The sequence below is a fragment of the Akebia trifoliata genome, unplaced genomic scaffold (assembly GCF_017979445.1).
Source record: "Akebia trifoliata isolate Shusen 1 unplaced genomic scaffold, ASM1797944v1 Contig00227, whole genome shotgun sequence".
Classification (NCBI taxonomy): Eukaryota; Viridiplantae; Streptophyta; class Magnoliopsida; order Ranunculales; family Lardizabalaceae; genus Akebia; species Akebia trifoliata.
In genome coordinates, this window is record NW_028236879.1 from 34,159 (window position 1) to 57,167 (window position 23,009).

Below are 23,009 nucleotides of genomic sequence, written 5' to 3' on the forward strand. Positions count from 1 at the left end.
GATCCATTTCAAGGTTAAATACGTTCTTATATTGATGGGTTTGTTAGTTAGTTATTATTGTTTTTAAACAAGTAAGTGTGTTAACTATTATAATATTTTACAATTCTGACTCTGCCCGCCCCCGCCCGTAGATCTCTTTTAAGATATTTTAAAATGTCCCAACTTTTCTCTCTCTCTCTCTCTCTCTCTCTCTCTCTCTCTCTGGGTGTATTTTAAAAGAGTTTGTTTAATTAATTGAATTAGATTCGGAGATTGGAGTGTACTTCTTCAATTCGAGACAGAAAAAGCATCCAAATGGGAGTTATTCAAATCGTGTTGTGGCTGATGGGTGCCGCTGGATCAGTAAGAGAAAATGTATTTATATCTACAATGACAAAGAGAAAGTTGGGACGAAGAATACGTTGAAGTACATGAAAGCTAAAAATGACAACGACTGGTGGATGGATGAATACGAACTAATTGACAAGAATAAGGTAATTATTAACCATTGCTCTCTCTATATTCTTTTTTATTCATCTCAGTAGGTAAAATTATTTTATATTATATTATATAGAACACAAAATCTTAATTGCTTCTTTCATTCTTAATTTTGTTTTTATATTTTAATTTTAGGAAGGGCAGTTGGAGGACTGGGTGATATGTATGATTCGGAAGAGCAAATCTAAATCAGAAAAACGTACTCCATCAATTACTGGAGATATACCTGGCAGCTCCGGAAACATCGTCCAGGGACCAACCTTCTCTCCTCCCATGTACAATTCCCTAGAGTTCAATAATGTTTTGCTAAAATATGATTCTAATTTTCCCGAAAACATTAACGCCAAACCCCCGGTTGAGTTGCAGGGGATGTGTGTCGATGAAGGCCCGAGCAACTCCAGAAACTTCATCTGTAGTCCACCCCTGTGCAATTCCCAAGAGTTCAAGGGGATGTGTGTCAATGAAGGCTTGAGCGGCTACAGAAACATCCTTGAAGAATCCCTCTTTCTTCCCCAGGATAATTCCCAAGAAGTGGATAATTTTTTGCAAAATTATAATTGTCCCGAAATCTTCAGCGACTATGTCTATGACAACTCCGGAGAGTTCGATAATGTTTTGCCTGAAGACATCAGCTACGACCCCCTGTTGGTTGGTGATGTGCAGGGGATGTTGATCGATGAAGGCCCGAGCAACTCCAGAAATGTTGTTTTGCCAAATTCTGATTATAATTTTCCGCAATCTTCAGCAACAACTACTGGCCTATTTACTCCCCCGTACAATTCCCAAGTGATTGATAATTATTTGCTGGGGATTGGCTACGTTTCAAGATACACCGTCATCAATGAAGGCTCGGGCAGCTCCAGAAATGATTATATTTTTTCCGGAAACTTCAGCGACAATCTGTTGGTTGATTGGCAAAGGATGGGCGATTCCTGTGATTAGTTCGATGGGTTTAGTTGGTCATAGGATTAATGTCAATATCATCCTCACATGCAGGAAGTAAGTGTTGAGTATTGTCGTTCCCCATTTGTTTATTTTGTAGGCATTATGCCCGTAGCTTTGGTTTATTTTATGGCAAATTTACCAAAACATGCATCACATATAGACTATTTTCCAAAACGGTAAACTGTAGCCACTTTATTATATGAAATTTGCCACTTTAACCACGTTTCAGCTCTTGTCTTCATCACGTACATACATCTGATTCTATATAATAGTGGGGTGTAAATCATATTTGGTCTTCTGTTCCTTTTTTTCTTCTTTTTTTTATATATAAAAGAAGGGGACAGCACACTTACACTCGTCTTTTCTGTATCTAACATGCAGGTAGGCTTACATTTATGACTTAGTGGGTCCTTGAGAATCACATAAATCTGGACATATTGATAAGGATACCTTGGAAGAACCAATTGCATTTAACTTTGAATCATTGAAGTTAATGAAGGATGGATCTTTGCAAGTAAAAAAACTTGATGGTAAGACTGGGTGTGCTCCCCAGGTCTTGTCTTCGAATCCCCTTCCCACCACCTTGTGTGGCACTTAATGGGTTTGGGTTCGTCCCCTTAAAACTCGTATGGGGTTGGTCATGCGGGGCCCCCAAGGGAGATTAGTCTGTCACGCTTACTTGAGAGTGTTGATGGGATACTCCCTCGGTTACAAAAAAAAAAAAAAAAAAAAAACTTATAGGGTTAGATGAAACACGGAAAAAAAAATGGAAAACTAATTGTGAAAAAAATTCCTTTATTTTTGTTGGTATTACAAAATTATTTCTTGTTCATTCTTTCGTTTTTCTCGTGTTTGGGACTATTAATTTAGTGTTTTTTTTTTTTTTCTGAAAAATTAGTATGATCGGGTGAGGATGTCAATGTTTGAATGTTTATGTCTTTATTTGTTTTAAAGATCGGGTGAAGATCGGGCGAGTTGTTACATGCTATGTATGGAAAATGGAGAATCATCGGATCACCTTGTAATACATTACAAGTTCTCGCATCGCATTTGGACTAATTTTTTAAAATTGTATGGGGTTTCAACATGCTTACCGAATTCAATTAAGGATATTTTCTTTGGTTGGTCGTCAATGGGCCATGCGTTTGGTGGCACAAAGAGGTGGTTGTGGACCATTACACCCTTTGCAATTTGTTGGGGGGTGTGGTTCGAAAGGAATAGGCGCATCTTTGAGGGGAAACAAAAGGATTATCAAGACACGATTCTGTCTATTTTGGGTCTCATCTTTTGTTGGTCTAAAGTGCATAAGGAATTTAGGGGCCTATTATTTGAGGATTTGTTGTACAAGTGGGATGGGTTGTGTTAGTCTGTACGTGAATAGTTCTCTTTGGTAAGGCCTTCTCTGGTTGGTCAACTCAACTGACTTGGTTTTTTTTATGAATACAATACTATTTATCTAAAAAAAAAATTGTTTTAAGAGAGATTGCAGAAGAAAGAGTCAAGAGAGAATTAAAAGATTGGGGCGGTCTTGATTGTGATTGTAAATATTTCAATTTGGTTTACACCCCCTTTTCATCATAAGATTTATCCTACTTTGTGTTTGTTAGATTAGTTCCTCTCTATTTAAAAAACCAACAAATTTTAGTTTTAAAAAAGTTTTACTTCTGTTGAATTTAGCTAAATTTTCCTCTAAAAATAGCATAACCACTTCTAAAATTAGCTAAATCAACCCATAATGGACCATGTTCTTATATGAGTTTATAGTACAGTTTAATTCCGAAAACAAAAACTAAAATTACAGACTCGGACTCAGTGTGGCAATTTAGTAATTTTTCAATTTTCAGCGCATGTTTTGGTAAATTGCCCACAAAATTAGGGACACTAACAATAAGAACTCATGTTTTTGAAAATATGGATCATCTAGGACTCACTTTATAAAAATTTAGTCTAAGGACGTTCGAAGCAATTTTTTTAAAATACTAAAATTACCCTTTCAATTGCTTATTTAAATATTTAAAAGTATTTTTACATACTTTATATTATGAAATTAAAAACTTACATTAATCGACTTATACACGAAAAATCAATTAATGATGATCATGGTCATCCTCAATCATCCCCAATATAAAATTAATATAATTTTATTTATTTTAAATTATTCATAAACATTTTATATATTTTAAAATATTCACAAATATTTTTTTAAAATATTAGAAAACTATTTTTAACTATTCATAAAGTTAGTATTTTTATTTTGTGGGTTGACTCGTGAGTTTTCGAGTTGATTCACAGAGATTGAAGTATTAAGACCTTACATTGGTATACCTACACACCAAAAATAAAATTTAAAAACATAGAGGTATCTCAAATATTCACCAAAAGGTGGACCTCTTAAACAATTCACGATTGCTATTTATTGAAAGGGTAGTTCTGACACTTTTCCTAAAAATTGTATCAAAAAATTATTTTTAGATTAATGTTTTATAGAGCGAGTCTTAGATAGACCATATTCTATAAAAGGGGACTTTTTGATATAATATATATATATTTTTCAAGAGACAGGCCTTAGTAGTCAATGTCCCAAGTCACCCGCGCCCAGCCCTAGACCGAATATGATTGAGTGGGTTGCAGGTTGGGCTTGGTTTTGTTGCACATCCCAGCCCAACCCATTTGCATCCCTACTCATGTTTCTTTACTGCAAGACCATTTTGGACTATAAAGAAAAGATGATAGTGTGGTGTTAGTAAAAGTTGGTGTGGCAATAGTAACCCTCATCTAAATTATTAAGGCTGCAAATAATAAACAAAAACAAAATGAGATTAAGGAAATTTTTTTAATTTTAGTGATTGCAGCACGTGTTGTACTCAATGCTCTAATCAAAATCGTCTCCTCACACTATGTGCGATGCTTCAGAGATTTTTAGCATTTTTTTTTTTTCCATAGTTTTCAATAATCTTAAATTGAAGGCAACACAACCAACTCGTCAATCAAACAATGATTTTTCTATTTAGACGAAAAATAATAGTAGTAAAATTCATTTTTATATTTTCTTTTAACTAGTAATAAGGGATTAGAAAAAAAAATTAATTTTAAAGATAATTAACATTTTTCTAATTTTTTTGAAGTAATTAAGCTTAAGGTGAGATTGTAATCTTCTCTGTTTTGACCAAGGCACTTTTTTTTGTTGTAAGAAATGCCTTTAAAGATAATTCCTGATCAATCTGGTTTTTCTATTAATCTTTATTTTAGAGAAGATAATTTTACGTACAAATTGATTCTAAAAATTTGCTCAATGCGTTAGACATGCCAGCTACAACTCATATTTCTCATATGAAGTTTGGAAATATTTATCTTGCAAATGATGTACTGGCAAATCCTTTTTCTTTATTTAAGCACGTTTCGAAAAATCAAATGGACAATTTGTTTGTATTCTTTCACCTTGTAGCATCCAAAAACATAATCCAATCCCACAAGGATGTAGAAGGCAAAATCCTATAAATTTACCTGTCAAATATATATATTTTTCAAGAGACAAAATTCTAGACAAAGTTCTAGAGAAAACGTTATGTCTTATATGGGTTGGAAGTTTCGGAATGGTTTGATGTTTTGTGAGGATGATCTTTATGATAAAGAAATCATCCTTACAAAAAATCAGCTTATTTTGAAATTTCTAACCCTAATTTATAAGTTAAAAAATCGTGGACCGTTAATATTTTACCGTTAGTTTATAACCACTTTCCTTGGATTTAGAATTTTCGGAGTGCGTTAAAACTTTTTAGCCTTTCTTTTCTTTTCAAAACAAAAGAAAAATGTGGCATCTAGACACTTCTTGTACCATGGATAAAAATATTGAAGAAATAAGAACTCCTCTCTAGCTGAGGAAATGGTTCAGACAGCGAAAAACATTGAACATATAAGGATTCCTCTCTATGCGGCTTCCTTAGCTAAAGAAATGGTTCAAAAGTGAAAAACATTAAGAAATAAGGACTCCTCTCCTCTATGCGGCTTCCTTAGCTAGAGGAGATTATAAATTAATACTCGAATTTGTTCTTCATCATCCCAATTGAACATCCGATTTTCTGAGAAATTTTCTTTATCTATCTTCAATCAGACATGACAAATCAACTACCTATTGGTTTCAGATTTGTTCCAACTGAGAAAGAACTGGTAGTTGATTATCTCCCTCCAAAAATCTTTAAACGCCCGTTACCTTGTGATGATATTATCCCTGTAAAGAAAATGTATCAGTAAGAGAAAATGTATTTAAATCTATAATGACAAAGAGAAAGGTGGGAAGACGACTTCGTTGAAGTACATGAAAGGAAAAAATGAAACCCGGGTTTCTCTTAGGTTTCCACTACCAAGGGTGGCATCGATGTGCTTTCTTAGCTGTGCACCCTACACATGTCAAAAGCACAACAGATATGAAAACAAAGAAATCGTGCACAATAATTGCAAGAAGACATGTTTTAACGAGGATTTAGAAAAGAAAGACATTGAAAAGTGTCAGAAAACATGCACCTGATGAGACAAATTGATGAAATACATTGAAATCACAAGACCTATTGAATGCACTTGGCCTCCCTCATTGAATGCACTATACAATGTTTACCTCGGCTAAGAAGCTGAACTCAATATTTTTCTTCCAATTTCTTCACTCTGGTTACTATGCCTTTACTTACTTCAGCATTGCCATAATAGAACACGTTGTCCCATAAGACCTATTCTTCCTTCCTAAACCTCTTCAGTTTCAAGTTTCTCTGGAGTTACCTTTCAAACACAATTCCTCATTTTAAGCCCAGTGTCATCCATTCACTAAAAAGTAAGTTTCATCAAGCAAGAATAGCAAATTCAGAATTTATTGAATTGGAACAAAACAAATACCTTTGAAAGCGGGGAAAGGGAGAAGTGATCGTTTCAAACAAATACCTCCAACAGTCATCCGAACTTGGGACCATCCTTTTCCCTCCTCCTTTATCCGGGCTTGGGACCGGCAATGTAAAACATATAATTTTACATTGGCGGAGTTAAAAAGGGGTTAATTAACAACAACAAAAATAGTTATAAAAGAAATCATAAAACATACGTAGGTAAAAAGTCTATATGTAGTGAGATTAAATGTACCAAAAACTAAATGTATCGAGATGATATTGGATTTACACCTAACTCTTGACCTGATATTGGATCTTTCTGCATCTGCATTTACATCATCACAACATTTAAGTATAGCTTCTTAGTAAGGAATAATGCAACTGCATATATGAAATTAAATTACCTTTTTCATTTCTTCATCAATAAAATTGTGTCCTGAATTTGGGCCATTCAGTGACATCTCCGATCGTCAAATCTTCAAAAGTTCCTTCCCCACTTTGTAGTTCCACGCTCCCAACAAGGATATCGTCAATAATGATATTGTAGCAATCTGGATCAGTAGCAGACACACATGACACTCTCCCTATGGCAATAGGATCACACGGCTTTCGTATACGGAGCAGCTTACAACGGCCCCTAGCTGTTTGGGCAGTTGATCGATCTGATTGTGCCTCCTGCTGTGCTGAATCGTGTCTCGCCTAGAAAGTTGCAAAACAATAGATGCAACATAAATATTTTATAAATTCAAACATTTAATATGAATGAAATCTACTATTTAATTAAATTAAAATTAATACTTGAGAAGAACTTCCAATATTAAAGGAAGGTTGCATCAGTGTTCCAGTTTGAGCATAAAAAAGTAATTTCTCTTCTAATAATTTGCGTGCTCTAGACTCCTCAAGTAGTCGTTCTGTCAACTCCTCAAACTTGGCATTAAACTTAGCCTCCAAATTAGCCTCAAATGTTTGATGTGATGCTTGTTGATCTTTTAAGGCTTTCTTTAATGGAGCTGTATAATGGATGGAGGTTTTAGAAACACCGAGACCCATACCTCGTACAAGACCTCGACTATCACGACCATAAATCTATGCAAAAAATAATAATAAATAAGTAATGTTAATACTTTCAAGAAACATTATGTAGATTAATTAAGAGTTTAAATAATGCATACTGTTGCAACTGGATCATGGTCCAAATCCCTATGTACACTAGAGGGATCAGTATCAATCATCCTGTCAATCGCTTCCTACAAATTAAATGAATATTTAATTAAAATTTCTTAGTACAATTAATATCAAATGAATAAATTAATTAATTATTCTTACAAGTTGTTGTTTATCAAGCCCATCCTTCTTAGTATGAGTCGCAAGAAAGACATCTGTCCTTGTGACCTCCCCATTAGGATTGTTTTTTCTCTGTAAGTAAGATAGTAAATACATTAGAAACAATTAATGTCAACTAATTTCATATTTATAGTATAAACTTACCAACTCTTCGGCAATCCTTGCTTGTCCTTTTCGGCCTGAAGTGTGTGTAGTCTTTTGTGCTTTCCTAGCTTTCTTTCCATTATGCCTCAATGTTTGCACGTCAGGCCTCGAACACTCATCAACGAATATTTCCCAATCTTCTTTCTTCACGTATGGAGGTATATGAACTTTTCTTTCTGCATCCGTATTATATTTATCATATACCTCACAACGAAGGTTACTTTTCCAATCTTTCCATAAGAGATTGGCCTTTTTAAGGACCCATTCTCTATTCTCATCTGAAACAGTATATATATTCTGCAAGGAAGACAAATTATTTTAAATTAACAGTTAAAATATACATAACAAATAAATAACAGAATAAATAGACAAAAGAACTCACTTTTATAATTTCCCATATTTGATTTTTAAGATCATTGGGCACATTGCTCCACTTGATATAAATCGGCGATACATAAGTCTTCACAGCACGTCCAATGGATGTACACAATTTGTTTGAGTTCTCCCCAATAGGTTGCCCATCTATACTAAATCTCACAGGAATACCTGCACCTGTTACAAATAGTCGATAATTTACAAAATCAGACATCTAATAAGAAATACAAAATATGTTAATATCATAAATCAATAATAACATACTCTGAGAAGTAAACCCATAAGAAGTGGATGCAGATGATCTATCGCTTGACATAGTACCTGTCAAACAAATACAACAATTATAAGAAATTATATACACTTATAATTAAGATTAACATGCCTATAAAATTGATTTTTTAGAATTAAAAATAAACAAAATGACTAACCAGGAAACAAAATGTCTAACCAGGAAACAAAATGTCTTACAAGCGTTGTCAATCATCATTTTCCATATTATCGTCTTCTATGATATCATCTCGTAATGTTGTAGTTAAAACATCTTCATTCATTCTTTTCTCAAATACAAAGGGATCTTCATAAGAGTCCACGTCTCTATTCAATCTCTTCGGAACTTCCAAGACAACATGCCAATCATCCATAGGTCTACTATGATCTTTGCAATAGAATATTTGAGTTGCTTGAGAAGCAAGAATAAATGGCTCATCAGTTTCTCTTGTATTTTTCATCAATCTTTTCAAATTAACATAAATCAAATTTTTTCTGGATCAACTGTATATCCATTTGCATCTTCTATGCGCACCCAGTCACAATAGAATACTGTAACTCTAAAGTCATGATAATCAAGATCTAGAATCTGTTTCACAATGCCATAGTAAGTGACTTCTTCATTCACCATATTAGTATCCCTAACACTTGACCTAAAACTAGTTATGGCTTTCATAGAGACCCCACTGTGTTTGTGTTGTTTTATTCATTTCTGAATCTGCTGTACAAAAAATATATCCATTTACTGAATATGCACTATATGAAATAGCTTCAAACTTCGGCCCATCAACAAGTCTTTTTAAGGGACAACTTGGTTCATTTTGTAATTGTTGTCTAAGCCAAGGAATGTAATCCATTGCCTTTTCTTGTCGTAAATTTCCTCTCCGAATTTGACTGTCGAATGTGTGGCTCTGAATATAAGTAGTATATTTCCTATACACGAAAGTAACGTGAATGTGTTATATAATCTTTAACATAATGCTCAAGTGTATAGGAAAATCAAATTTACATACCTTTCCCACTCAGCATTTTCAGGTGACTGGCGGAGTACCCATTTACGTGTTTGTTGGTATTGAACATTTTCAAGAATGCAAACCTTTCCTTTTTTATCATGGATAGGATCCTTCGCTACCACCAGCATCCATTACTATCATTGGGCATCCTTTTCTATCATTGGACATATAATTCATGGCGTACATCATTGCCTCGTCCATGAGAAAACACTCAGTAATAGATCCCTCTGGATATGTATGATTTAGTACATATCGTTTGTATGTTTTCATCATCCTGAGATGCGTGTGTCATTGAATATTAGATCTTGATATTAAACTTATTAATACAATATAGAAACAAGTACATAATATAAAACTTTTTATTTACCTTTCAAAGGGATACATCCATCGATATCTAACAGGTCCACAAACTTGGGCTTCTTCTGCCAAATGCACAACAAGGTGTGTCATAGAAACAAAAAATGATGGCGGAAAATACTTTTCGAATACACATAATGTTTCCACAATGCGTTCTTTCATATTCGAAAGTTCTTCACGGATGATCTCTTTCGAACACAAGACATTAAAGAATACCGATAACTGCCGAATAGCAACACGCAAAGCTTTATGTGTCTTGAATGCATGCATCAGCAACACTGGTAATAATTGTTGCATAAGAATGTGATAATCATGAGACTTCAAATTTTTTAACTCGTTATCCTCTAAGCTCACGTTATGTTTCCAGTTTGCACTATACCCCATAGGAACCTTCAAATTATACAAAGTCTTACAAATTAACTCTTTTTCCCGTCGAGATAGTACGTAAGGAGCTTCCGGATATATCAACTTGCCATTCTTTTCTACTGGCCACAATTTTTTTCTTATTCTCATATCCTTAAGATCTTGACGAGCTTGAAGACCATCCTTAGTCTTATCCTTCGTGTTCATAATTGTTGCAAAAAGATTTTCTGTCACATTTTTCTCCACGTGCATTACATCCAAATTATGACGAATAGGTAGATCCTATGAGAATGAAATAATATATGTTAGTTGCAACAATCATTATATAGTATAAATCATTAATATTTAAAAAAAATTATAACGTACCTCCCAATATGGTAAATCAAAAAAGATCGATCTTTTAGACCATGCAGATGATTCATTTGCATCTACAGACCTTTTTCGCTTATTGCCTGGTACTTTTCCAAATTTTGTTTGGATATTTTCCATATTTCTTAATACCTCAAAACCACTCAAACGCCGAGGATGTTTTCCATGTTCTTCATTTCCATTAAATTGTGCTTTTTGACTCCTGAAAATATGTCTTGAATTTGTTAGAAATCTTCTATGTCCCATATAAGCAAATTTTTTTCCATGTTTTAGCCACAATGCCTCTGTCCCTTCACTACAAACAGGACAACCATACTTTCCTGCAGTCCTACAACCCGACAAATGACCATACGCGGGAAAATCATGTATTGCCCATAACAAAATTGCTTTCATTGTAAAATTACTCTTTTTATGAGAGTCATATGTTATTGTTCCACTAGACCACAATTCATTCAACTCTGCAACCAATGGCTGTAAGTAAACGTCAATATCATACCCGGGACCTTTTTTTCCAGGAATCAATAATGTTAACATTGTAAACTCCTTTCGCATGCATAGGGATGGAGGAAGATTGTACGGGACAATCATAACAGGCCAACAACTATAAGAATTGTTATTGTTCCCAAAAGGATTGAATCCATCTGTTGCAAGTCCTAATCGAACATTACGTGCTTCAGCAGCAAATGTCTCCCACTTACGATTTACTTGTTGCCAACAGGAAGAATCCCTTGGATGACGCATACTTAATTCATTCGGTACTGAACCCACATCTTCATGCCATGTCATATTCTCTGCAATCCATGGTATATTGTACATTCTTTGTAGTCTTGGTGTTAATGGAAAATATCTTAATTTTTTCCACGGTAAACGTGAACTTCTCGGTTTCAAATCGTTTATCGGTTTCCATCTACTTTCACCACACGTAGGACAACTATCCTTATTTTCATGTTCTCTCCAGTATAATATGCAATCGTTACGACATGCATGGATAATCTCGCACTTCATACGCAAAGATTTGACCATCTTCTTAGCAGTGAAAGTATTATCTGGCAAAGTGTTCTCATCAGGTAAAATCTTTTTAATTAATTGTAGCAACTCTGAGAAACTCTTATTAGACCATTGATGTCTAGCCTTCATGCTCAACAAATCAACTGTCACGGATAATTTTGTATTCTCAATTCGACAAGATGGATATAAAGGTTGCATCGAATCCTCTATCAATTTCTTATATTGAATATCCTCTGGTGAATAATCATGAACTTGAACATCTTCTTCGTCATTAACTTCATCCACACATGTAGGAGTACTAGCCCCTCTATGATCTTGAGCATTATCCTCATCATGAATTCGTTCAAATGTGTCATTTACCATATCAACCATTCTTGGGGATGCATCTTCATTACGATTACTAGTAGATGCATCAATACCGATATTGACATCACTTATGGGGATTTCTCCGTGATAGATCCATGTCGTGTAGGAAGTATCTATACCATCACATATTAAATGTGTATGAATATCTTTAAGTGTTTTCTTTCCTCCTACAAGATTACGACATTTAAGACAAGGACAACAATACCAATCATCACTCCCCAATTTATGTGTATTCTCTCTTATAAATCTAAAAAACGAATTAACTCCTTCTAAGTATTCAACAGATAATCTTGGTGCCGTCATCCATTCTTTGTTTGGGGGCGTAGACGAGGAAGACATTTTCTACGAATGAAAATACAAGTGAATTTATTATTGATGAAAAAAAGTAAATAAAAAACGAAAATAAAGGTAAAATGAATTTATTATCGTATGACATATTAGAGCACATAAAAAGTAAACAATACAGAAGTTGCTAATTAAAATAGTGTGGTACAATGTATCACAAGTTTTTAGAGACAGAAAAGTGAACATTAGAACATCATTAACTATCTATTAAAATAGTGTGGTACTATGTATCCCAATGAAATCTGCGTATGTGACAAGGAACTTGGACATATTGCCTAGCTCGAATCTATCAACTATAAACATATATCCTTTTCGACAAATGGGGGGTTTATATTGAAACTCCATGCAAATTAATTGCTCTACCATTAAATTAAAATACAAAACCAGCCTTATTATAAAAGGATTCAACCAAGTTCCCAGTATGGACTACCATGACAGATTCAGCCCACTTGTAAAATTTGATCAAGTTGGTATAGCATTTAACTAGGTTCATAAGTGGGTGAGATTGAACCAACTTCCATTAATTCCATGACCATGAACCAGATTTGATCCCACATTTTGTTTCAAATCTGCAATTCTCAAGTCATTGATGTGATTTCACATGTATTGTCCACAATTTGTCACCTTTTTTTTCCTTGAAACTAAGGCTAGATTTGTCCATAATTCGTGGGATTTTAAGGAGTTAGCTAACTATGTATGAAATTATTCTAAGAATATTTATAATTTAGTGAATTATATATAGAGGAAGGGAAAATAATTGAGTCTGCAATGAACAAGGATCTTCATTTTCAACCCTTTAGACACCACTGTTTACATGTGACATCCAAATCTTGAATCTTGGATCAGCAGATGAGCTTAACATGGGCACTATCTTTTTTCTTTGGTGTGGGAAACATGGACAGTAAGAATGGGCTCATTTTCATATATATGATTTTCTAGGTAGGGTCCACTATTTCAATGGTTAGGATGGGTATGATGGTGGGCCAAAGTATGATATGTGATGCTGGGTGACGAACCTACTATTTTGAACAGAGATTTGCTGTTTTGAAAGCCATGTGTATTAAATGAGCAAAAGTGATCGGTGAGTGAGAAAATTCCAAAAGAAAAGTTGACTAAAATGGAGTGGCTTACGCCGATGTTTGATCCAATCCAGTTACAGTCGTAGATGTGGCTTAGATTGAAATCAAAGTGGACCGAATAAGGTTCATTATTAAGGTCTGGATCCATTTGAAATATACCTCATGTGATCTAACAGCTAACACATGTGAACTAACTAAATTGGAAATATATGAACCAGAAAGTGATACATATTCGAGCAGAAATAGATCTTTAGGTAATGATGAAACAAATGCTCCATTACTTTTTTATAAAGGTATTGTAGGCAAAAAAAAATAATTGGTATATTTTGGTGACGTCAAGGCTGATGCAGTGCCATCTGACCTAGACATGGTCTCAAATTTCTAGTAAGACACTGCCATCATCATCAAAATCTTCTCCCCAAATATTTAGAGACAGCTGAACAATCCCTAGGAGAAGGAATGTCCAGTAAAGCATTCATGATCTAGTCTCATTAACCAACATTTATATAAAAGGAAAATAAAAATTAAAAAAAACATTCATTGACTGCAAGAAAAAAAAATGTCGAGTATTCCCTGTTTTGATCAACTAACAATCAACCGGTCCTAGGTTGTCTTTGCTTCTACTACAGTTTAAAATGAAGCCTTCTTCTCCCTAATATTTTCCCTCAAATGTGTCATCTCAAACAAACTGACAAAGCTTAACGTTATAAAATTCCGAAAAATTATTGTTGATCTCGGTTTTTGTCAGGGTGACAATGATCCAACACTATTTCTGTATGGAGAATCTTACCAAAAAGGTATAGAAAGATAATTTAATTACAATACCAGTAAAATTTTGAAAATAAATTGTAAAATAATTAATTTTTTTCTAAATTGGATATTGGCAATTTTCTACTACCAAATTTTTCACAAGTCTTGTTCCAAAAGAAACATTGAAACATTCAATGTTTCAGAATGAATGAATGGTTTATTTCAATTCCGCCACAACATACAGAAACAGTATGAAAGTTTGAACAATGGTTAGGAATCAAAGTACAAAATCTATAGACTGATTATGTAGTTTATAGTCAAATTATTATGGGATCAGATTTGGATCAAAGTTTTGACAACCGAATCAGATTCATATCCAATCCAACTGTCTTCAAATCAATTAAGGACTGACCCAATCTAATCCAGTTCAAACCCAAACAATTAACATCATTCAATACTAGAACCTCCACAAGATAAATCCATAAATGTATGGATCATGCTTTACATATTCTCATGCCAATAACATGTGTGTCTAGGAATTGCACTTCTCATCTCACAAATGCAAGGTAGCAGCAGCACCTAAGGAAGAAATGCATTTGGACCATTAATGAGGTGAAGAGAGAGGACTAGTTGATTGAGCAATAACTACGGGCAGACACTTCATGCTACACTCCGTCAGGAAAGAAAATGGGATTGAATAGTATACTATAAAGGTTAATCAACTAACAAAATCATGTTCTTCCATTCAATTATATCTAGAGAAACGCCTTAGGTTAATGCAGATGCCTTTATATATGCTCTCACTACCTCAACGCATGTCATTTTGGTAATCTTTTCTCTCATTTAGATTTAAACTTAATCTGCATAATCCTTCTCCTTGGTGTGTCATCAGTCTTCATTGCACATGAACTAACCATCTCAATCACCATTACCCTAGTTTCACAAATATTGAGGCTATTCCTACATTTTCAAGAATGCTATATAAACCTTTGATTCTATCACTGATTAGGCACCACCATGACCTATGAAGACTTTAACCATATCATTCACTCACTTGCTGACGGTCCAGATTGATGATAGCCAAGTAATGTTATAAGAAGGAATTAGTGGAACATATCCACAATATGAAAGGATAGATAGCTAGGAAGAGTATTCTTATGGGATTTTAGTTCATCTTAACTCTTCGCATTCTTCACGTAATGTAACAATGTAAAGGCAGACCTGTTTGAAGTTTGGACCCTCCGTCACGCTCTTCACAATATACCTCATTTTCTATTTCTTTAAGTCTGGTGATCCATTATGACATCCCTTATGGGGTACTCTTACTCTATACCCTAACACTCCGTGCAAGTCTCATTTTTTGTTTTCTTATAACTTTACTATTAGCTGTAAGACTATTACACAAAAAGGATTTAGAGATTGGGGAAGATGTTGCCCATAGAACCAGAGTTTGATTGTTAAAATGGAAGGAGTTCGTATATTATAATTTTATTAGATGTGAAACACCAATCTTAACAAGAGTAGATTTCCCAATTTCAACAAATAATTTGGCAATGTGGACATACTAGACTAAACAAATAATTTCAACAAGAGTAGATCATCTACCTACTGCTTAAATTGGATACTTCCCCAGCTAGTCTCATTTTACAAGCTTTCCAAAACATTCCCCCAGAAATGAACACATTAGAACTACTAAATTCTTTCAAATATTAGTTTTAAATTAACTTCTAGTTGTTTAGTCACAATAGTGTTAAAAAAACTCAATCGTGGCTAGGGATTTGTTGGTGGATCTTAGTTCTGTGAACATGATATGAATTGCTACAATTATAAATCAGGAATAGGCGATTCAAATAAGGTTATTTTCCAACATAATATCAATTAAAAACCTAAATGCATTCAAACGTAAGAAATAATTTGAGATGGCGAATCCGTACCTCTTTCTTCTTCAAATCTGCTAAAGATGACGCTGGTAATTTGTGAGAATCGAGTGAGAGATCGAAGCCCTAGATCAATGATTTTGAAATCTGATTGCGTCTGGAAACCCTAGCTATTTTTCTTCAAAAGCCGAGATCCTGTGAGTGAGAGATCGAGCGAAGAATTAATGTTCAAAATCAGATCGATTCTGTGAGTGAAAGAGAGTCGATCGAACGAAATCTATTGTGAGTGAACGAGAGAGAATCGATCGAACGAAAACAAGTGAGTGGAAGAGAGAGATTCGATCGAACAAAACCGGTGAGTGAGAGACAGAGAGATTCGATCGAAGAAAAACCGGTGACTGAGACACAGAGAGATTCGATCGAAGAAAAACCAGTGAGTGAAAGAGAGAGACAGAGAGAGTCGAGAAAGAGAGAGAGACAGAGAGAGCCGATCGATAAAATCGAGTGTGTGAGTCGAGTTTGAGTCAATAATAACGATACGAGTTGAGTCAAACGAAAAAACGCCTGATACGAGTCGAGTTTGAGGCGGAAAAGTATGTTTTTGTTGGATTAATATACAATGTCTACCTATTGGTTTCAGATTTGTTCCAACTGAGAAAGAACTGGTAGTTGATTATCTCCCTCCAAAATCTTTAAACGCCCGTTACCTTGTGATGATATTATCCCTGTAAAGAAAATGTATCAGTAAGAGAAAATGTATTTAAATCTATAATGACAAAGAGAAAGGTGGGAAGACGACTTCGTTGAAGTACATGAAAGGAAAAAATGAAACCCGGGCTTCTCTAGGTTTCCACTACCAAGGGTGGCATCGATGTGCTTTCTTAGCTGTGCACCCTACACATGTCAAAAGCACAACAGATATGAAAACAAAGAAATCGTGCACAATAATTGCAAGAAGACATGTTTTAACGAGGATTTAAAAGAAAGACATTGAAAAGTGTCAGAAAACATGCACCTGATGAGACAAATTGATGAAATACATTGAAATCACAAGACCTATTGAATGCACTTGGCCTCCCTCATTGAATGCACTATACAATGTTTACCTCGGCTAAGAAGCTGAACTCAATATTTTCTTCCAATTTCTTCACTCTGGTTACTATGCCTTTACTTACTTCAGCATTGCCATAATAGAACACGTTGTCCCATAAGACCTATTCTTCCTTCCTAAACCTCTTCAGTTTCAAGTTTCTCTGGAGTTACCTTTCAAACACAATTCCTCATTTTAAGCCCAGTGTCATCCATTCACTAAAAAGTAAGTTTCATCAAGCAAGAATAGCAAATTCAGAATTTATTGAATTGGAACAAAACAAATACCTTTGAAAGCGGGAAAGGGAAAGTGATCGTTCAAACAAATACCTCCAACAGTCATCCGAACTTGGGACCATCCTTTTCCCTCCTCCTTTATCCGGGCTTGGGACCGGCAATGTAAAACATATAATTTTACATTGGCGGAGTTAAAAAGGGGTTAATTAACAACAACAAAAATAGTTATAAAAGAAATCATAAAACATACGTAGGTAAAAAGTCTATATGTAGTGAGATTAAATGTACCAAAAACTAAATGTATCGAGATGATATTGGATTTACACCTAACTCTTGACCTGATATTGGATCTTTCTGCATCTGCATTTACATCATCACAACATTTAAGTATAGCTTCTTAGTAAGGAATAATGCAACTGCATATATGAAATTAAATTACCTTTTTCATTTCTTCATCAATAAAATTGTGTCCTGAATTTGGGCCATTCAGTGACATCTCCGATCGTCAAATCTTCAAAAGTTCCTTCCCCACTCCCAACAAGGATATCGTCAATAATGACATTGTAGCAATCTGGATCAGTAGCAGACACACATGACACTCTCCCTATGGCAATAGGATCACACGGCTTTCGTATACGGAGCAGCTTACAACGGCCCCCCTAGCTGTTTGGGCAGTTGATCGATCTGATTGTGCCTCCTGCTGTGCTGAATCGTGTCTCGCCTATAAAGTTGCAAAACAATAGATGCAACATAAATATTTTATAAATTCAAACATTTAATATGAATGAAATCTACTATTTAATTAAATTAAAATTTATACTTGAGAAGAACTTCCAATATTAAAGGAAGGTTGCATCAGTGTTCCAGTTTGAGCATAAAAAAGTAATTTCTCTTCTAATAATTTGCGTGCTCTAGACTCCTCAAGTAGTCGTTCTGTCAACTCCTCAAACTTGGCATTAAACTTAGCCTCCAAATTAGCCTCGAATGTTTGATGTGATGCTTGTTGATCTTTTAAGGCTTTCTTTAATGGAGCTGTATAATGCATGGAGGTTTTAGAAACACCGAGACCCATACCTCGTACAAGACCTCGACTATCACGACCATAAATCTATGCAAAAAATAATAATAATAAATAAGTAATGTTAATACTTTCAAGAGACATTATGTAGATTAATTAAGAGTTTAAATAATGCATACTGTGTTGCAACTGGATCATGGTCCAAATCCCTATGTACACTAGAGGGATCAGTATCAATCATCCTGTCAATCGCTTCCTACAAATTAAATGAATATTTAATTAAATAATTTCTTAGTACAATTAATATCAAATGAATAAATTAATTAATTATTCTTACAAGTTGTTGTTTATCAAGCCCATCCTTCTTAGTATGAGTCGCAAGAAAGACATCTGTCCTTGTGACCTCCCCATTAGGATTGTTTTTTCTCTGTAAGTAAGATAGTAAATACATTAGAAACAATTAATGTCAACTAATTTCATATTTATAGTATAAACTTACCAACTCTTCGGCAATCCTTGCTTGTCCTTTTCGGCCTGAAGTGTGTGTAGTCTTTTGTGCTTTCCTAGCTTTCTTTCCATTATGCCTCAATGTTTGCACGTCGGGTCTCGAACACTCATCAACGAATATTTCCCAATCTTCTTTCTTCACGTATGGAGGTATATGAACTTTTCTTTCTGCATCCGTATTATATTTATCATATACCTCACAACGAAGGTTACTTTTCCAATCTTTCCATAAGAGATTGGCCTTTTTAAGGACCCATTCTCTATTCTCATCTGAAACAGTATATATATTCTGCAAGGAAGATAAATTATTTTAAATTAACAGTTAAAATATACATAACAAATAAATAACAGAACAAATAGACAAAAGAACTCACTTTTATAACTTCCCATATTTGATTTTTAAGATCATTGGGCACATTGCTCCACTTGATATAAATCGGCGATACATAAGTCTTCACAGCACGTCCTATGGATGTACACAATTTGTTTGAGTTCTCCCCAATAGGTTGCCCATCTATACTAAATCTCACAGGAATACCTGCACCTGTTACAAATAGTCGATAATTTACAAAATCAGACATCTAATAAGAAATACAAAATATGTTAATATCATAAATCAATAATAACATACTCTGAGAAGTAAACCCATAAGAAGTGGATGCAGATGATCTATCGCTTGACATAGTACCTGTCAAATAAATACAACAATTATAAGAAACTATATACACTTATAATTAAGATTAAATGCCTATTAAATTGATTTTTTAGAATTAAAAATAAACAAAATGTCTAACCAGGAAACAAAATGTCTTACAAGCGTTGTCAATCATCATTTTTCATGTTATTGTCTTCTATGATATCATCTCGTAATGTTGTAGTTAAAACATCTTCATTCATTCTTTTCTCAAATACAAAGGGGTCTTCATAAGAGTCCACGTCTCGATTCAATCTCTTTGGAACTTCCAAGACAACATGTCAATCATCCATAGGTCTACTATGATCTTTACAATAGAATATTTGAGTTGCTTGAGAAGCAAGAATAAATGGTTCATCATTTTCTCTTGTATTTTTCATCAATCTTTTCAAATTAACATAAATCAAATTTGTTTCTGGATCAACTGTATATCCATTTGCATCTTCTATGCGCACCCAGTCACAATAGAATACTGTAACTCTAAAGTCATGATAATCGAGATCTAGAATCTGTTTCACAATGCCATAGTAAGTGACTTCTTCATTCACCATATTAGTATCCCTAACACTTGACCTAAAACTAGTTATGGCTTTCATAGAGACCCCACTGTTTTGTGTTGTTTTATTCATTTCTGAATCTGCTGTACAAAAAATATATCCATTTACTGAATATGCACTATATGAAATAGCTTCAAACTTCGGCCCATCAACAAGTCTTTTTAAGGGACAACTTGGTTCATTTTGTAATTGTTGTCTAAGCCAAGGAATGTAATCCATTGCCTTTTCTTGTCGTAAATTTTCTCTCCGAATTTGACTGTCGAATGTGTGGCTCTGAATATAAGTAGTATATTTCCTATACACGAAAGTAACGTGAATGTGTTATATAATCTTTAACATAATGCTCAAGTGTATAGGAAAATCAAATTTACATACCTTTCCCACTCAGCATTTTCAGGTGACTGGCGGAGTACCCATTTACGTGCTTGTTGGTATTGAACATTTTCAAGAATGCAAACCTTCCCTTTTTTTTATCAATAGGATAGGGTCCTTCACTACCAGCATCCATTACTATCATTGGGCATCCTTTTCTATCATTGGGCATATAATTCATGGCGTACATCATTGCCTCGTCCATGAGAAAACACTCAGTAATAGAATCCATCTGGATATGTATGATTTAGTACATATCGTTTGTATGTTTTCATCATCCTGAGATGCGTGTGTCGTTGAATATTAGAACTTGATATTAAACTTATTAATACAATATAGAAACAAATACATAATATAAAACTTTTTATTTACCTTTCAAAGGGATACATCCATCGATATCTAACAGGTCCACAAACTTGGGCTTCTTCTGCCAAATGCACAACAAGGTGTGTCATAGAAACAAAAAATGATGGCGGAAAATACTTTTCGAACACACATAATGTTTCCACAATGCGTTCTTTCATATTCGAAAGTTCTTCACGGATGATCTCTTTCGAACACAAGACATTAAAGAATACCGATAACTGCCGAATAGCAACGCGCAAAGCTTTATGTGTCTTGAATGCATGCATCAGCAACACTGGTAATAGTTGTTGCATAAGAATGTGATAATCATGAGACTTCAAATTTTTTAACTCGTTATCCTCTAAGCTCACGTTATGTTTCCAGTTTGCACTATACCCCATAGGAACCTTCAAATTATACAAAGTCTTACAAATTAACTCTTTTTCCCGTCGAGATAGTACGTAAGGAGCTTCCGGATATGTCAACTTGCCATTCTTTTCTACTGGCCACAATTTTTTTCTTATTCTCATATCCTTAAGATCTTGACGAGCTTGAAGACCATCCTTAGTCTTATCCTTCGTGTTCATAATTGTTGCAAAAAGATTTTCTGTCACATTTTTCTCCACGTGCATTACATCCAAATTATGACGAATAGGTAGATCCTATGAGAATGAAATAATATATGTTAGTTGCAACAATCATTATATAGTATAAATCATTAATATTTAAAAAAAATTATAACGTACCTTCCAATATGGTAAATCAAAAAAGATCGATCTCTTAGACCATGCAGATGATTCATTTTCATCTACAGACCTTTTTCGCTTATTGCCTGGTACTTTTCCAAATTTTGTTTGGATATTTTCCATATTTCTTAATACCTCAAAACCACTCAAACGCCGAGGATGTTTTCTATGTTCTTCATTTCCATTAAATTGTGATTTTTGACTCCTGAAAATATGTCTTGAATTTGTTAGAAATCTTCTATGTCCCATATAAGCAAATTTTTTTCCATGTTTTAGCCACAATGCCTCTGTCCCTTCACTACAAACAGGACAACCATACTTTCCTGCAGTCCTACAACCCGACAAATGACCATACGCGGGAAAATCATGTATTGCCCATAACAAAATTGCTTTCATTGTAAAATTACTCTTTTTATGAGAGTCATATGTTATTGTTCCACTAGACCACAATTCATTCAACTCTGCAACCAATGGCTGTAAGTAAACGTCAATATCATACAGGGACCTTTTTTTCCAGGAATCAATAATGTTAACATTGTAAACTCCTTTCGCATGCATAGGGATGGAGGAAGATTGTACGGGACAATCATAACAGGCCAACAACTATAAGAATTATTATTGTTCCCAAAAGGATTGAATCCATCTGTTGCAAGTCCTAGTCGAACATTACGCGCTTCAGCAGCAAATGTCTCCCACTTACGATTTACTTGTTGCCAACAGGAAGAATCCCTTGAATGACGCATACTTAATTCATTCGGTACTGAACCCACATCTTCATGCCATGTCATATTCTAAGCAATCTACGGTATATTGTACATTCTTTGTAGTCTTGGTGTTAATGAAAAATATCTTAATTTTTTCAATGGTAAACGTGAACTTCTCGGTTTCAAATCGTTTATCGATTTTCATTTACTTTCACCACACGTTGGACAACTATCACGACATGCATGGATAATCTCGCACTTCATACGCAAAGATTTGACCATCTTCTTAGCAGTGAAAGTATTATCTAGCAAAGTGTTCTCATCAGGTAAAATCTTTTTAATTAATTGTAGCAACTCTGAGAAACTCTTATTAGACCATTGATGTCTAGCCTTCATGCTCAACAAATCAACTGTCACGGATAATTTTGTATTCTCAATTCGACAAGATGGATATAAAGGTTGCATCGAATCCTCTATCAATTTCTTATATTGAATATCCTCTGGTAAATCATCATGAATTTGAACATCTTCTTCGTCATTAACTTCATCCACATATGCAGGAGTACTAGCCCCTATATGATCTTGAGCATTATCCTCATCATGAATACATTCAAATGTGTCTTTACCATATCAACCATTCTTGGGAATGCATCTTCATTACTATTACTAGTAGATGAACTAATACCGATATTGACATCACTTATGGGGATTTCTCCGTGATAGATCCATGTCGTGTAGGAAGTATCTATACCATCACATATTAAATGTGTATGAATATCTTTAAGTGTTT

The 23,009-nt window shown here is 34.4% G+C and overlaps 3 protein-coding genes across 5 annotated transcripts; 1 reads left to right on the forward strand and 2 right to left on the reverse strand.

Moving 5' to 3' along the window:
• Window positions 1-234: 234 nt before the first annotated feature.
• Window positions 235-1,738, forward strand: LOC147381837 (uncharacterized). Its single transcript, XM_086429897.1, has 2 exons — window positions 235-473; window positions 613-1,738. The coding sequence occupies exons 1-2, from the start codon at window positions 411-413 to the stop codon at window positions 1,417-1,419; spliced, it is 870 nt and encodes a 289-aa protein (XP_086286023.1). The 5' UTR covers window positions 235-410; the 3' UTR covers window positions 1,420-1,738.
• Window positions 1,739-5,946: 4,208 nt separating this feature from the next.
• On the reverse strand, window positions 5,947-8,906 carry LOC147381838 (uncharacterized). Of its 3 annotated transcripts, none has more exons than XR_015174317.1 (9): window positions 8,625-8,906; window positions 8,421-8,477; window positions 8,164-8,333; window positions 7,782-8,078; window positions 7,620-7,709; window positions 7,466-7,540; window positions 7,092-7,379; window positions 6,547-6,992; window positions 5,947-6,405 (listed from the first exon to the last, which is right to left on the reverse strand). XR_015174317.1 is itself a non-coding variant. In XM_086429900.1 (9 exons), the coding sequence occupies exons 1-8, from the start codon at window positions 8,641-8,643 to the stop codon at window positions 6,714-6,716; spliced, it is 1,275 nt and encodes a 424-aa protein (XP_086286026.1). In that variant the 5' UTR covers window positions 8,644-8,906; the 3' UTR covers window positions 5,947-6,618; window positions 6,698-6,713. The 3 variants fall into 3 exon arrangements, 2 of the variants coding, with proteins under 2 accessions (XP_086286026.1, XP_086286027.1); XM_086429900.1 differs by having other exon boundaries at window positions 5,947-6,618; window positions 6,698-6,992; XM_086429901.1 differs by having other exon boundaries at window positions 5,947-6,618; window positions 6,698-6,992; window positions 8,585-8,906.
• A 9,521-nt stretch (window positions 8,907-18,427) lies between these two features.
• Window positions 18,428-20,708, reverse strand: LOC147381839 (uncharacterized). The gene is made up of 6 exons (XM_086429898.1): window positions 20,428-20,708; window positions 19,433-19,489; window positions 19,176-19,345; window positions 18,794-19,090; window positions 18,632-18,721; window positions 18,428-18,550 (listed from the first exon to the last, which is right to left on the reverse strand). The coding sequence occupies exons 1-6, from the start codon at window positions 20,654-20,656 to the stop codon at window positions 18,428-18,430; spliced, it is 966 nt and encodes a 321-aa protein (XP_086286024.1). The 5' UTR covers window positions 20,657-20,708.
• Between the last annotated feature and the right edge of the window lie 2,301 nt (window positions 20,709-23,009).

Excerpts from the sequence above, each read along its gene's own strand:
- LOC147381837 (XM_086429897.1), top strand. The coding sequence starts at position 411 with ATGAAAGCTAAAAATGACAACGACTGGTGGATGGATGAATACGAACTA. Across the intron at positions 474-612 it reads AACTAATTGACAAGAATAAG|GAAGGGCAGTTGGAGGACTG; the intron begins GTAATTATTAAC and ends TTTTAATTTTAG.
- LOC147381838 (XM_086429900.1), bottom strand. Across the intron at positions 8,079-8,163 it reads AAATATGGGAAATTATAAAA|AATATATATACTGTTTCAGA; the intron begins GTGAGTTCTTTT and ends TCTTCCTTGCAG. Across the intron at positions 7,380-7,465 it reads ACCATGATCCAGTTGCAACA|ATTTATGGTCGTGATAGTCG; the intron begins GTATGCATTATT and ends TTTTTTGCATAG.
- LOC147381839 (XM_086429898.1), bottom strand. The coding sequence starts at position 20,656 with ATGGATTCTATTACTGAGTGTTTTCTCATGGACGAGGCAATGATGTAC. Across the intron at positions 19,346-19,432 it reads TTATGGGTTTACTTCTCAGA|GTGCAGGTATTCCTGTGAGA; the intron begins GTATGTTATTAT and ends TATTTGTAACAG. Across the intron at positions 18,551-18,631 it reads GGCTTGATAAACAACAACTT|GAAGCGATTGACAGGATGAT; the intron begins GTAAGAATAATT and ends TTTAATTTGTAG.